The 16,756-nt window shown below is 46.5% G+C and overlaps 1 protein-coding gene across 1 annotated transcript in view; it reads left to right on the forward strand.

The window, feature by feature from the left end:
- The window catches only part of ARHGEF12 (Rho guanine nucleotide exchange factor 12), a 132,722-nt gene that overhangs the window by 76,921 nt on the left and 39,045 nt on the right, over window positions 1-16,756 (forward strand). The window contains exons 21-24 of the mRNA XM_081098582.1: window positions 68-280; window positions 8,383-8,515; window positions 8,764-8,799; window positions 15,987-16,141. Of these exons, the coding sequence (XP_080954708.1) occupies window positions 68-280; window positions 8,383-8,515; window positions 8,764-8,799; window positions 15,987-16,141 (537 nt within the window). The remainder of the gene's footprint in view (window positions 1-67; window positions 281-8,382; window positions 8,516-8,763; window positions 8,800-15,986; window positions 16,142-16,756) is intronic.

Raw genomic sequence — 16,756 nt, forward strand, 5'->3', positions numbered from 1 at the left:
GCCTCTGACGTCATCGCTCTTTTAGCGGCTTTGAAACACAAATTGTTGACCATTTCTTTCTGTTCAGTCGGCAGAGCCATGGAGCTACAGAAGCCGCGCCACCCTAAGCACTCACCCCCGCCCCCGCCTGTGAGTCCCGAGCCCCAGGATGCTGCTAAGTCGCGCCAGAGCGGGCCAGCAAGTGACGGAGCCGACGCTGGGTGCCTGCCCGCCGGCTCCGTGTCCTCCGTGGCTTCAGTGGCCACTCTCTCCCAGGACGGAGGGAAAGAGAATGATACGGGTGAGCTGTAGTTCAGCTTAACTAAGTGTCTAGACTTTAAAACAATCATACTAACTAAGAAATGGTGTGGCAGGTTATTTTAATCAAGACTGAATCCCAGTTAAATTTAGTTTTAATATTTTAATATTTGACAACTAGTGACAGATCTGTGCTGAATGATGATTTTCAAGTTCTCATCCGTTCAGAAACTATTACTGAGCTTTCTGTTGGGCATTAGCTTCCTGCCAGACGTTAGTGCACGATAAGTACACATAGATTCTGCCCCACAGAGCTTAGGCTCATGGGGAGAGTCCTACACACACAAATGCAGTTGCGCTAAGTCCCTAGAGGAGAGAGCGGTGAGGGAGTGGGAGGCCTGTCGTGGCTCAGGGCGGATGGGGGAGGTCTGAGGAAAACTTGCAATTAGAGAAACCAGGGCGGCGTGTCACTGCTAGGGGAAGCCGGCGGTCAGGAGGAGGCTGGGGACACAGGGATAAACTGTAGCCAATGGAAGAAAGTTTTGAGAAGGAGGGAGGAGATGAAAGGCAATGTTATTGCCTCTGAGTAATGACCTCGGTGAAGAGGGGATTTAAAGAGTGAAGACAGACAGGAAGTCATCGCAGAAATTGTGGAAGAGCTTATTACTGTGTTCTCAAGCAGCACTTGTCGTCGTGGGTTTCTTAGGCACGTGAGCAGGGAGAAGAGGTGGCTTTGTCTGGAGGAGGCAGTGCCTGTGTTGTGATCTGGGAGGCAGTCGGTGTTTGGTGATGCGAGGTGAAGGCTCGAGCGGGGGGAGTGGTCACTGAGGTGGCGTGGAGGAGGGAGACAGGAGTTCAAACAGCTTAACAGGCACGTGGGCTTTGAGGCCGTGTGACATCGGGGTAAGAGGAGAGCTGAGGCCGCAGCCGCAGGTGGTGTTACTAGGTGACTGCTGTGAGGAGGAGGACAGGTGGCAGTGTCCAGGGAGGGAGGAAGCAAGACAGTGGGCTGAAGAATGTACTGCGGAAGGAATCCATGTCACCCACCCGCTGAGCACAGTGCGTGACAGATGCAAGTCTCCACGGGAGAGGGTGGTCGCAGGAAAGGCTGCCTCCCCATGGGATAGGCAGGTTTTTATTTAAGACCAAGAAGTAGGAGCGACATTTGGAGAAGAGTCTGGAGACTGTCTGACACAGCACTCTGAAGGTGGTGGAGTACATACATGCACTCGCTCACAGCTCCGTGACCCAGTGAGATACAAGCACGGTAGGCAACAGAGAAACCAAAGAAAAAGGAGGTAGACGAACATAAGATGTCATCAACAAATAAGAAATGTCAGCACATTTTTGGGAGATTGAACAGGGACAGTGGTGGTTGGTGGATGAAACAGCGTAAAGGAAACTGAAGCCCATACTTGGTGAAGGAGCCCACTGTGGCCCGTCGCCCACGAGAGCCCGCAGGGCAGGCTGGCTGTGGGGTGCGTCCACAGGAGGCAGAGCTGCAAATGGCGGAACCAAAAGCCTAATCAGCGCAATCATGTCAGCAGCTTCTGCTCCTTGCACTGCAGGCTGTGGGCAGTCTGTCCTTTATGTGCCAGGGGAAGCAAGGGGCCCTGTTGTAGGGAAGTCAAATGACTTGTGTAGGGAGAGTCAAGTTCTCCACAGCATGATTGTCCCGGAGCACTATCGTTTGGGACCCTGAAGCCTGACAGTGGGCGTGCTAGGGACTCCCCCTCCCCCTGCTCAGAGGACACCCTGCAGGAATGGGTCTCCTTTCTGGAGCCCCAAGGAAGCCAGGCACTGGCCAGGCCTTGTGTTCTTAAATAGGAATAGCATCACTCACTCAGCAAAGTGTGCTTCTCAGAGTCGAGACCTAAGATAACACATAGTGCCAAGCATGCGAGACAGTGGTGTGAAACAGGTCTACTGAACAGAAACACTCCTCTACCAGGAAACAATAATTTTGATAATAGATAAGAACTTGAAAAAATCACTTTTTTTTCATTTTAAAATATTCTGATTTTTATTAGTTTTCCAATGAAGATGCTTATTTTTAATTGAATTGATTGGGGTGACATTGGTTAATGAAATTCTACAGGTTTCAGGTCTACAATCCCATCATACATCATTAATATATCACATTGTTTGCCACCCAAAGTCAAGTCTCCTTCATACATTTGACCACTTTTGCAATTAAAATACTTCTTTTTTTTGGATATTTAGTACTTTTGTTGCCATTCAGGTCTAAATAATGAGAATTTCTTTTATGATGTACACTAGAGGCCCAGTGCACAAATTCGTGCATGGGTGGGGTTCCCCATCTCGCGCCCCCAGCCTCGCAGCCCTGCGGCCCTGCCTGGCATCCCACCTTGGCCTGGCTCCACCCCTCACCAGCTCCACCATCCTGCCTGTGGGGTGGTCGATCAAGGCTGGGCCCCTTGCCCGGCTCCCTTAGTGCCTGGGAGCCGGGTGGGGAGCGGGGCAGCTGGTCACCGTCTATGGGACAGCCGATGCCCGCGCTTCCACTCGCCTTGGCCTGGTGCTGCCCGCTCACCTCCACCGTCCCACCGCGGTCCCACTCTCATTGGGGCCGGCAGCGCCTCCACTGCCGCCCACTGCCAGTGCCGTGTTGCCTATGCCCGCCATGTTCCGTGCTGCCTGGTGGTCAGCGCACATCGTAGTGAGCAAACTCCTGGTCGAGGGGACAATTTGCATATTAGGCTTTTACTTATATAGGATGTGGTTCTATAAATTACTTATAAGCTATTTAAAAATTTTCTAATATTCATGGTTTTGAGGTTGAAAAAAATGCATTTTAAAGTAGCATAAATGGGGAAAATTCTTGAACAATTTAGTTCTTGACCAAGTTGTTCAGAGAAAAAAATGTCTTGGTGGTTGTTGAGCAAAACTTTGGTTCTCAACCTAACAGCCCTTTCATGCTGATGCCTGTATAATTTAGTCACACATGTCTCAGGACAAGCAAGGAGAATGCGTGAGTGAGTCAGTTCACTGCTGTACCTTGCATTGTTAACATCTCGGGGGAATTGTGCTGTGAATATTTTCATGTGAATTTTTGCTTGTGTTGCTGCTAATTCAGTTTTTGAACAAATCGCTTCTCAAACAGCCTCTGGAACAAATTAAGTGCAAGAAGCAAGGTTTCACTTATATCTGTAAAACCAAAATCGGCTGCTATGAAAAGGAGCAGTCAGAGACCACAAAAAGTCTTAATATAACTACTACATATAGTACAATAGTTATTTATTAATGGTTGTGTGATAAATTACACCAAAACTTAATGATTTAACACAGAAAACATTTATGGTGTCACTTTCTTGGTGGGTGAGGTGGAGGGGCTGATGTGCTGGGCGGGTCTGGATGGGCTCAGAGGTTGCAGTGGAGGCGTCAGCTTAGCTGGGGTGGGAGACCTTCTGCTCATGCCAGAGGCGGGGACAGGAAGGTCTGCTCCTGCTGGAAGCCTCGTCTGGGCCCCGCGTCAGCCTGCAGAGTGTGCCGAGCATGGGAGCTGGCCTCCCCGGGGCTTCGGGAGAAAAAGCCCCTGCGCTCCCAGTGCTTCCGTCTCGTGGGCTCCCGCTGCCACCGCCGCAGGTGGAAGGAAGTCCTAAGTCTGGTCCACACTCAAGGACAGAAAAATGGAGGCTTTACCCCTGAGGAGGGGAGTGTCAAAGAACTTGTGGACGTGCTTTTAACTGCCAATATGTATTTTCAGTTCCTAAAATAAAGTCAAGGAGGCATTTCAGAATATATAGCAAGATACAGAAATTGAAGAGGTAAGAATTGCGTAGAGAACAGCCAGTGCAGAGGGCTCTTTCACAAAATGTCCGCAGAGAAAATGGAGAAGAGCCAGATGACAGGAAAGCTTCCTAGATAGAGCTCCCTCTTTAAAAACAGACGTTTTCACTGACGTCAGAGGGGAGGGAGAGGAGACGCACTGACCGGCCGCCTCCTGCACGCCCCACACTGGGGATGGAGCCCACAACCCGGGCCTGTGCCCTGACTGGGAGTCGAATTGTGACCTCCTGGTTCCTAGATCAATGCCCAACCACTGAGGCACACTGGCTGGGCCAAATGGAGCTCATTTGGAACCAACTTCAGTGAATAATAATAAAAAGAAAAGATCCATATACCTAAAACTTATGGAAATTTCAGTGCCCCAGAGAGAAGGAAAAAGAACCCTCAAAGCTCTTAAGAGAAAGAGGCAGGGATCACACAGCATCACACGTGCCATGGGACACTGGATGCTTGAACACAGAACATGTCTGCAGCTTCCGGAAGGAAGGGGCATTGGAGTAGAAGCCTGCATTCCGACCGTCCCTAAAGCACCAAGAAGACGAGGAGGACATTCCAGATGCTCCAGGGTTAAGAGTTTCACTGAGACGTGCCTTTCACTCGAAGATTATTTTAAGAGACCATTGTAGCAAAAGGAGAGTAATGTTAAGAAAATGTAATGAGACCCAGGAAAACATGGCGGCAGCCCAGGAAAGTGGAGAAGGGTCGTCCTAGGATGATGGCTCTCAGGCCCAGGGCAGCGGCTGCCAACGAACACAAGAGCGTGCAGGACCAGCAGGGGTCAGAGCAGGTGTGCACACACTGCTATGCCATGTAGCAGATGAAAACATCTGAGAGTTGATAAAATTCTATTTTGACAGTAATAATAGAAAAGCATTTAGAAAAACAGTTCAGAAAGTTGTCACGATTTTAAACATGAAGCAAAATAAAAAGTGGTATGATCTTAATTGATGAGTATAATACTTTAATATAATAAACATTTTATTTCAAATGGCCCAGGAATTACATTATCAGACCATTAGAAAAGAACATATAATCCTAATTAACATACCTTTTAACCTGGCAGGAATAGTATGTATATGTATGTTATATATTGTATATGACAATATGTATATATTGTTATAATAATGTAGGCACTATATTGGTTTTTAGACTTTCAGAATTAGTCTCTTAGGCAAAGCACAGAATATTTCGTTGTGGCTACAGATCAGGATGGAAATGTAAAAAAATCCTATTAATCATACGAGTGAAATTGTAGTTGAAAGAAATGAAGGTAGAAGAAAGGAAATGTACACTAAATACCTAATCTGACATAGAAGAGAGTTAACGTACTAACTTCTTGCCCTGGCTGGTGTCGCTCAGTGGTTAGAGTGCCAGCCCGAGCACCAAAGGGTTGCAGGATCAATTCCTGAACAAAGGCACCTGCCTGGGTTGCGGTTGCCTCCCTGCCCCCAGTTGGTGTGCATGTGGGAGGCAACCAGTTGATGTGTCTTTCTTACATTGATGTCTCTCTCTCTTCACCTCCCTTCCACTCTCTCTGAAGAGCGATGGAGAAAATATCCTCAGGTGAGGATTAACAACAACAAGAAGATACTAATTTCTTGAAGGAACAAATATATAGATACTAGAGGCCCAGTGCACGAATTCATGCACCGGTAAGGGTCCCTCAGCCTGGCCTGTGGGGATCAGGCCAAAACCAGCTCTCCGACATCCTCCGAAGGGTCCCAGATTGCGAGAGGGCGTCTGGTCGGCTGGTTGCTTAAGCTCACATATATACTAGGGGCCCAGTGCACAAATTTGTGCACCTTGAAAGAAACTGGGGCTGCGAGGCTGCAGTGGGCACAGGGGCGGGTCTCGGCTCATCCTCTGCACCCCCCCAGCCCTCCCACCACAGCTCCTGTCCCCGGTTCCCTGTCTGCCAGCAGCCCTGCTCCTGCCACCGCTGCTCCCACACACTGACAGTGCCGGCCCCACTTGTACCGTACCTGCTGAAGGTGCAAAGTTATTGGGACCGGTGCCAGCAGTGGGTGCGAGCAGCTGCTGCTGCCCTGATCACCCCTCAGGAGCAGGTGGAGTGGAGAAGCCCTCAGGGGTGATCAGCCAGCAGCTGCCACTTGCACCCGCTGATGGCGCCGAGCAATCAGGACCGGCGCTGGGCAGCGGCTGCAAGCTGGGCCAGCACTGGCAGTGGATGTGAGTGGCGGCTCCAGTAGCAGGTGCAAATGAGGCCGTTGCTGGCAGCGGGTGCAAGAGGTGGCTGCCAGCCCCTATCTCCCATCAGGAGCAGGGGGAGGTGGAGAAGCCCTCAGGGGTGATTGGGCCGGCATCTGCCGCTCGCACGCACTGATGGTACCAAGCCATTGGGACCGGTGCTGGGCGCTGACAGTGGGTGGGAGTGGCAGCCTCGGTGCCGGCAGCAGGTGAGAGGGGGGCCCGCGCCCGCAGCAGGTTTGAGCGCTGGGCACAACTGTGGTGTGTGGGAATAAAGAATTTTCCGTAACCACCAGAGGCTCTCCCCGATGACAGTGACTGGCACCCTGCCTTGGTATGGCACCACGGCTCACCTGCTCCACCATTCCGCCGTGGCCGATGCCCACCATGTTCCGTGCACACCCCATGGTGGTCAGCACATCTCATAGCGACCAGTTGTTTGGTTCCAGTTGTTCTGCTGTTTGGCCTATTTGCATATTAGCCTTTTATTATAAAGGATATAGAATTTTATCAAGTCTGTTTTTTTCATCTACATGATATAGCAGTATGCACACACCTGCCTCAACCCCATGCTTGTCCTGCATGCTCTTGTGTTTGTTGGGAGCTGCTGCCCTGAGCCTGTGACAGTCATCATCCTAGGACTGCCCTTCTCCACTTTCCTGGGTTGTTTCCATTTTTTCCTGTATCTCATGACATTTTCTTTCTTAATATTACTCTCATTTTACTCAAATCCATGCACCGGGCCTCTAGTATGCATCTAAGATCTTTGGTTAATCTATTTTTGATGCCCTACCCCTTCCCTCTGAGATTCATCAATCTGTTCCATGTTTACATACCTGTAAGTTTCCACTCCTGTGTTGAGGTCTGCCCCCTCTAGGTCAGTGCGCGTCATAGCTACCAGTCAGATGGTCGCTCAGACTTTTATATTCTTCTATATAATAAAAGGGTAATATACAAATTGTCCCCTCAGGAATGTGGCCGGGAGACTGTGAGTTCGATCGCTTGCTATGATGTGTGCTTTCCACCAGGGGGTGGCGCAGAACATGGCAGGTGACCAGCGGCAGAGGTGGGCGCTGAGGGAGTGAGGAAAGGAGGAGGCGGGAACCACGCGGTGGCAGCGCATGGGCGGTAAGGGAAGCAGGAGGCGGGGAGGTGGGGAACCTGATTGGGCCTGATTGCCAGCCATGAGTTTCGTGTACCGGGCCTCTAATATATATCCTATATAATAAAAGCCTAATATGCTAAGTGGCTGGTCGGCCGTTCAACCAATCAAAGTGTAATATGCTAATGATATGCTAAGGCCGCTCAACTACTCACTCTGACCTGCACTGACCACCTGGGGGCAGACGCTCCGACTGGTTGGTGAGCTTGCTGCTGGGGTCCAGCCGATTGGGACTGAGCGAGACAGGCCGGACACGCCCTGGAGTCCTCCTGAGGTCCCTCCCCAGCCGGCCAACCTCCCACATTCCTCCCCAGCCCCAGTCGTGCACCGGTGGGGTCCCTTGGCCTGGCCTGCGCCTTCTCGCAATCCGGGACCCCTCAGGGGATGTCGGAGAGTTGGTTTCGGCCCGATCCCACAGGCCAGGCCGAGGGACCCCGCTGGTGCATGAATTTGTGCACAGGGCCTCTAGTATATAAATAATGATATTGTTTACACTTAAGTACTAACCAAAACCCAATTAATAATAATTTAATTATCAAACATTGGGAAGAAATGGAGGGAAATTGAAGGCAGGAAGGATATTACCTAAAGATAATAAAAAAGTATGAAGTTATTTTTTGGATCACCACAATATCTGAAATGTGAATGAAAAAGATTTAGGGTAGAAAAGGATAGGTGAGAATGTTTTTCTCTTATATGTTCTTCTGCATTGTTGCCATGTTTTATGTTGACACTTAAAAGCTGTTTAAAAATGATTTTCTGTTTATTTTTTAGTGTATTTTAAAACGTTACGTACTAGAATTTTGATTCTAGCTAACACACAGTTGTTTAAATATGAATGTGACTGTGGATTAGGTTGAAGCTCTTCTGAAACTAACACATTTATTTTGTTGTCATCAGCTGAATAAGTACATGATATTATACGTATGTGGCACGAATTGAACGTGTGCCTTTTGTCTCTTCAGGATCGAAGCCGGTTGCAGAATCCCCGGCATCTGCAGACCTTGTGGACGCCCCCCCTCGTGCTTCCAGTGCTGCCCTGGAGTTTCTGCCGCCTCCCCTGGACCAGGTGCAAGAGGAGGAATGGGAAGCAGAAAGGTGATTCAGTAATACCCTGTATTTGCCGTTTTTCCCACATGTGTGTTTTGGGAAGAAACGAGAACTTACATTGGTAGTAAATATTAGATAGCTATTGAATGCTTTTCAATTTATTTGATATTAATCTTAAAATACCGAGAAGAATTATTTATCAGCCGCGGTGGTTTTACCCACTTGTGAACACTTGGGCAAACATTTCTTAATTAACATTTTGGTTTTTTGTTGCCTCTTTTTTTCCATTGTTTTAGGATGACTGAACATGGGACACCAAAGCCCTTTCGAAAGTAAGTGATCCTACAGCAGCTTTTAGTAGGGCATACTTTAAGAAATATATTTTCTTGCCCTAACACCTATATTAAAGAAAGAGACTCGGGTATTCTGGCCAAGATGGTGGAGCAGATAAACGCTGCCTTTACCTCCTCCCATGACCACAGCAGATCACAACGGAGCAGCTCTCACTGAGGACCGTCTGGAGGCCAGCTGGATTAGAGGAGCTCTCACGAGAATAGGGAGAAGCCCTCTGAGACTGACGGTTGTGGAGTGGGCGGTCCCGCACCCACGTGTGGTGGTTAAGAATAAGAGGGCCATCTCGGTTGTGGAGATCCCACTGAGGAATGAGGGTTCTAAGACCAGCCTGGGCTTTCCGCCTGGGCCTCCAGTGTTGGAAAGAGGAGCCCCTACATCGGGCTCTGAAACCAGCGAGGCAGGGGCTGCAGTGCCCCAGCTGTTCCTTTGGAGGGCCCGGGTGCTGGCTCACGCAGGAGCTCGCCCACTCCGGGCTCCAGCGCTAGAACAGAGCTGGGAGGTGCCAGGGGCATGTAGGAGGAACTACATTGAGTAGGTGCGGGTTGCAAGCTGAAGGACAGCCATCAGAACAACACTCTCTGGGCACAGAAATGCTGGTAGGCCCCGCTGTGCCCGTTGCCCCTCCCCCGCCCATCTGGAGGCTCAGGGTGGCCCCCAATCTGTGCTCCATGAGCTTGGCTAGCACTGCTCCTACGGCCAGGCTCACTCCGACACTCCCCACCCAACTTTCACTGCCAGCCCGAGCCATTTCCAGCGGCATTTCCACACAAGTGGTCTGCCTCAGCTCCTGCTGCGGATTTTCCTAAAATCTCTCAAGGGTCTCTAAACCCTGAACAAGCCGCGCTGGCTACGGCATGCCCCATCCAACTTTCTAAGTGGCTCCAAGTGCAACCAGCATCAGCCTCAATTTGCATTGATCAGGTAGCCCCAAGCCTGGCACAGTGGCCGCTGGCCTTGGTTCCCATCATGATGACCTCCGCAGGGTCTCACGCCGGCACTATTGACAGCCAGCCTTGCAGCGTGATCTCTTCCAGGTGCCTCCCGCTCCAGCGTAACAGCAGCGGCCTGAGCCCACACAAGAGGCCCCAGAGCCAGCACCAGGGCCAGGGTCAGAACACACCAGGGCAATACCCACAGGCCCACGGATGACAGATTGGAAGGGCGGGCTCAGCCCTGCCCTCACCCGCTCAGCCTGCGGGGCAGTCCTACCCACTGAGGTGCCAGCGGCAGTCGAGGCTCAACCACAACAGGAGGCCCACACAACCCACAGAGGAGACATAGAAGAGAAGTGAGCAAGAGAATGAGAAAGGAGCAGAACTACAAAACTAATCAGAAAACCATTAATGAAATGATAACAACTGCATACCTATCAATAATTACTTTAAACGTAAATGTAGTAAATGCTCCAAGCAAAGCACGTGGGGTAGATGAATGGATGGATAAAAAAACACCAGTGGTGCATATACTGCCTCTAGACCCATGTCAGATCCAGACACACAATGAAAGCAAAGGGATGGGGAAAAGGCATTCCCTGCAAAGAGGGGAGGGAGGGGGAAGCTGGCCTAGCAATACTTAGAGGACATAGAATTTAAAGCAAGTAACAAAAGACAGAGGGCATTTCGTAATGATAAAGGGATCAGTCCCACACAAGAGCACAGCTCCTATAAGCTCCTACATACCCATATAGGGGTGTCTCTATAAAACAGGATGATGGAGAGGGGCAGAGAGGTTGGTAGCAAGGCAGTCATAGTAGGGAGCTTAACACCCCATTTCCATTGATGGATAGAGAACCCAGAGAGTAAGTCAGTAAGGAAAACAATGGCCTCAAATGACACACTAGATGGATGGACTTGATGACATCTGTAACATCGTTATACAAAGCAGCAGAATATTCACTCTGTTTGGTTTCGTTCTACTTTTTTTAAATATATATTTTATTGATTTTTTACAGAGGGGAAGGGAAAGGGATAGAGAGTTAGAAACATTGATGAGAGAGAAACATCGATCCGCTTCCTCCTGCACACGCCCCACTGGGGATGTGCCCGCAACCAAGGTACATGCCCTTGACTGGAACCGAACCTGGGACCCTTGAGTCCTCAGGCCAACGCTCTATCCACTGAGCCAAACCAGTCAGGGCTTGTCCTACTTTTTTATTGTTGACAGTATTACAGATGCCCCTCCATTCACCCTCACCCCTATGCCTCCCTCCACGCAGCCCCATCCCCACCCCATGCCTTCAGCACACTATTGTCTGTGTACATGGGCTCTGCATATATGTTCTTTCTGTTCCTCCCAACCCCCTCTTCTCTGAGATATGTCAGTTTGTTACATAGGTCCAGAGACATGAATGCATGGAATAGAAAATACATTCTTCCCAAGTGCGTATGGAACATTTTCCAGGACAAACTACATGTTAGGTCACAAAACAAGTCTCAGTAAATTTACAAAGGAAACAACCATCTTCTGCGAAGATAATAGCACAAAACTAGAAATAATAATGAAAACACAAGGATGGAGGCTGAATAACGTGCTACTAAACAGTGAATGGATTAACAAGATCAAGGGATAAATGAAAAGCTACCTTGAGACAAATGAAAATGAGAACACAGTTACCAACATCGATGGGGCACAAGCAGCGCAGTTCCGCAGTTCCGATGGGGAAATGTAGCGAAACGGGCCTACCTTGAGGAACAAAAACCTCAAACCCCATTGTGAGGAGAAGGGTGGAAAAATAAAGATCAGAGCTGAAATAAATGAAATAAGAGTTCTTTTTAAAAGGAAAAGAAATGATCAATGAAACCATGACCTAGTTCTTTAAAAAGATAAAGTTGATACACCCTTAGCTAGACTCATCAACAACAACAAAAATGGGGGAGGCAAATACATAAAATCAAGTGAAAGAGAAGAGACAACCAACACCACAGACATTCAAAGGTTTATAAAGAAAGACTACGAACTGATTTATTGCAACAAATTGGACAACCTGAAATAAGTTGATAAATTTTTAGAAATGTACAATCTTCCAAGCTTGAAAAAACAAATATGAACAGACCAATAACTACTAAAGAAATTGAATTAGTAATAAAAAAACTCCCAACAAACAAAAGCACTGGACCAGATGGATTCACAGGAAAATTTTACCAAACATTCAAAAAAGTAATACTTATTCTCAAACTATTCTTTAAAAAATGGAGGGAGGGAAGACTCCCAAAATCATTTTATGAGGCCAGATTATCCTGATACCAACACCATACAAACACTACAAAAAAAGAAAGTTCTAGGCCAGTGGTTCTCAACCTTCCTGATGCCACGACCCTTTAATACTGACAATTTCACTGTTACAAATTGAACATAATTAAAGCATAGTGATTAATCACAAAAACAGTATGTAATTATATATGTGTTTTCCAATGGTCTTAGGCGACCCCTGTGAAAGGGTCGTTCGACTCCCCCCGCCCCCCCCCGCAAAGGGATCGCGACCCACAGGTTGAGAACCGCTGATTTAGATGAAAACTCAGACAGTGGTGATACAGGGGGTATACCTCAGCACAAAGGCCACACATGAAAACCCACAGCTAATAAAGAACCCTAAATATTCTGCCAAAAAGTTATTAGAACTAATAAATTCAATAAAATAGAAAGGTACAAAATTAATATTCAGGAAAAACCAGTTGCATCTTTTATACCGATAATAACAATTATTTCTTAAAGAGAAATTTAAAAACCAATCCCATTTGCAGCTACATCATAAATACCTAGGAATAAAGTTAACCAAGGTGGTAAAAGGCCTATACTTGGAAAACTCTAAGAAATTGAAGGATCAAATTGAAAACTATACAAATAAATGTAAGTGTAGACGAGTGATGGCGAACCTATGACACATGTGAGAGGTGACACGCGAACTCATTTTTTTGGTTGATTTTTCTTTGTTAAATGGCATTTAAATATATAAAATAAATATCAAAAATATAAGTCTTCGTTTTACTATGGTTGCAAATATCAAAAAATTTCTATATGTGACATGGCACCAGAGTTAAGTTAGGGTTTTTCAAAATGCTGACACGCCGAGCTCAAAAGGTTCGCCATCACTGCTGTAGACTGTGCTCATCTAGGAAGAATTAGCGTTTTTAAAATGTGAATACTTCCCAAAGCCATCTACAGATTCAGTGCAGTCGTATCAAAATACCAGTGCCATTTTTCCCAGAATTAGAACAAATAATCTTAAAATTCATATGGAACCACTTGAGAAAGAACGAAGTTGGAGGTATTATACTGCCTGATACCAAACTATTCTACTGGGCTGTAGTAACCACAACAGCATGATATTGGCATAAAAATCAGGCACATACGCCCTGGCAAGTGTGGTTCAGTTGGTTAGGCGTTGCCCTGTGCACTGAAAAGTCACCAGTTCAATTCCCAGCCAGTTCACATTGCCCAGGTTGCTATGCCCAGGCTGAGGGTTTGATCCCCAGTTGGGATGCATGTGGGAGGCAACCAGTCAATGTTTCTTCCTCTCCCTTCTCTAAAATCAATTTTTTAAAAATTAAAAAAAAAAAAACAGGCACATGGATCAGTGGAACAGAATAGAGTGTCTAGAAATAAACCCATGCCTATTATGATCAATTAATTTATAATAAAGGAGGCAAGACTACAATAAAGTAAAGAGAGTCTATTCAATAAATGGTATAAGGAAAACAGCGATATGTGCAAAAGGATGGAACTGGATAACTTTTAAGTTATGGAGGGTTTTATTAGCTATCAAATGTCTTTCATATTTTGAGTGATTGCAATCATCTGCTTTAATAAATTTCAAATATACCAGAATCCAAAATTGGAAATGCTTCTCTCATGCGCTGCCCTGTCAGGAAGGGTTCTTGGCTGTAGGCAGGAGGCCTCAGCCCCGGGCCAGCTGTGAGCAGGAGGAATGCCCCATCGGGCTCCTGAGTGTCCTCAGCGTGTGCAGCTGGCTTCCTTCGGAGCGCTCAGCTCTCCAGCTTGAGTTTAAATTGCAGTGTTGCTTTTTAAAGTCCCCATTTTCTTTTCTTCATTTTTGAACCTTGGATGCAGCTTCTTAGAAATGGCTCCAAGGGCATCTTGTCAGCATCATTCAAGTCTAACCAATCCTGGAAGACACAGGACTTGGTTACTCATAGCGTAGCTGTCAGCCTAAGCTTCGTGTTCCGCTTGGTTCCCGTCATTTTGTCAGATGTGATTCTGACCTAAGTCAAAACAATTGATCCCCATGACTGAGGTGCGGACTTGTGGAGTCTGGGGAGAAGAGCAGCTCGGGGAGAGGTGGCTGGGAGTCTGGCACTGAGACATACCTGACACGTTGCAAACCTGAAATGATTTGCTGATATGAACCAACCTCGAATGCCAGAAATAAATGTAACTGTAGACTGTGCCATTTTCCGCCCTGGATAATTTTCTTACACCGTATACAAGAATAAACTCTAAGTGGATTAAAGACTTAAAAGTAAGACCCCGAACCATAAAACTTTTAGAAGAAATCATAGGTAATAAACTCTTAATAATTGCTCTAGTTGTAGGTTTTTGGATATGTCTTCTCAGGCAAGGGAAAGAAACAAAAGAAAAAAATAAGCAAATGGGACTACATGAAACTAAAAAGATTTTGCACAATGAAGAGAACCATCAATAAAACAAAATGACAGCTTGCTAAATGGGAGAAAATATTCTCTAATGATATATCCGATAAGGAGTTAATATCCAAATGTCTAGGGAAATCATACTAATACAAAATAAAGACCCCTAACAATTGAATTTAAAAAAGTTCCGAGGACCTGAATAAAAATTTATTCAAATAGGAGAGATCAATGGTCAATAAATATATAAGTTGCTCAACATCACTAATTATCAGGGACATGCAAATTAAAACCACAGTGAGACACCACTTCATATCCCTCAAAATGCCTTATCAATAAATAAGTTTTGGAGAGGAGGTGGAGCAAGGGAACCTTTCTGTAGAGATAACCACTATGGAAAACATTGTAGCGGTTCCTCAGAAGTTTATAGAGCTACGCTATTAGCCAGCAATTTCACTTGTGGGTATTTCAAAACACTAATTTGGAAAGCTGTATGCACCCCTATACTCAGTACAGCATTATATGTGATAGCCAAGATACAGATGCAAGTTAAATGTCCGTCCGTAGACAAATGACAGAGAAGATACGGGGCATATATAGAATGGAATATTCAGCCATAAAATGAATGAAATCTTAACATTTGTGACATGGATGGGTCTAGAGCAGTGGTCGGCAAACCGCGGCTCACAAGCCACATGCGGCTCTTTGGCCCCTTGAGTGTGGCTCTTCCACAAAATACCACGTGCGGGCGCGCACGTACAGTGCGAATGAAACTTCGTGGCCCACTCGCAGAAGGCGGTTTTCGGTCTGGGCAAGTCTATTTTGAAGAAGTGGCGTTAGAAGAAGTGGGGGGTGTCGGTCGGTCTGCCGACGGGAGACACGGTGCAGACGGGCTGCGGGATACGCGCCAAATACCAAGAGTACTTAAACTGTATAGGTAGGTCAGTAACAATGTACCTACCTATATAGTTTAAGTTTAAAAAATTTGGCTCTCAAAAGAAATTTCAATTGTTGTACTGTTGGTATTTGGCTCTGTTGACTAATGAGTTTGCCGACCACTGGTCTAGAGGGTATTATTCACTTAGCAGCTAAGTGAATAAGTCAGAGAAAGGCAAATGCCATATGATTTCAGTTATATGGTTTATCTAAAAAACAAAATAAATGAACAAACAAATCCTAGATTCAAACAACAAATAGATGGTTGCCAATGAGAGTAAGGTTTTTATGGGTGAAAAGGGGGAAGCAGTTAAGTTATAAAAATTGTCATGGAAATATTAAGTACAGCGTAGGAAATATAGCCAATAACGTTTTCATAGCTGTGGTGTAAGACAGGCTTATCCGGGTGATCACTTTGTAAGTTACATAAACGTCTCATCGCTGTTGTACACCTGAATTTAATGTAATATTGTCTGTCAACTGTAATTGCAAAATAAGAGATTTTTTAAAGAAACACTGTCCACAGTTTGTCGGACTCTGTGCTGTGACGCACGAGTGGAGACCTGCTGTTTCCCATTGAGACGTGTGTCCTCGGCTGGGACTCTCCGTCCTTGTTTCTGTTCCAGGCTAGACAGCATCGCTTTTGGAGAAAGTCAAAGTGAGGACGAGCAGTTTGACCATGACTTGGAAACTGACCCCCCCAGCTGGCAGCAGCTCGTTAGCCGAGAGGTGTTGCTGGGACTGAAGCCCTGTGAGATCAAAAGGCAGGAAGTGATTAATGGTGAGTTGAATTAGTTGTTGCTTACGTGTGTTTATTGTAGCAGACAATGCCCTGGGCCTTGGTGTTTGCTTCCGCGTTTCTGCTTGCCTTTTGTTTTAAACGAAGATGAAATTAAACTATATAGAGGATCCTTGAACTTCAAAACCAGAAAAATCATTGAGACATTTGCCTCATCACTTTCAGACTCTTCATCTTGTTCATCGATTCTGAATGAGAATGCCAAGGCTCAGGGCAGTTGAAGGGATTAAGCTTGTGCAGCTGATAAGTGACGGGGAGAAAACTAGCACCCAGCTCCCCCTTAACCCTGGTGCCGCTCTTCCTCCCCCCGCACGTGCGCAGCAGCGGTGCGTGGGCACTGCCCTCTCCTGCCCTTAGGATGTGACTTCATAAATACCCTCTTGTCCCCAGTAACATTGAGACAGTGAGATTGCAGGTCTGGCCTCAGAAATGAGGTTTGATAGGTGTTAGATAACCAAGAGTACTGTTCTTATGAGGGGGGCTCCATTTAAAGGCTGTATGATGTTTGGGCTTATGTTTTTCTAATGTAGTTATGATTGGTGGCTACTATTTTAAAAAGATAGAGGAGTTTTGGAGTACACTGTTACCTTTTAAGTA

This window comes from Myotis nattereri (genome assembly GCF_964212035.1).
Source record: "Myotis nattereri genome assembly, chromosome: 9".
NCBI classification, from domain to species: Eukaryota; Metazoa; Chordata; class Mammalia; order Chiroptera; family Vespertilionidae; genus Myotis; species Myotis nattereri.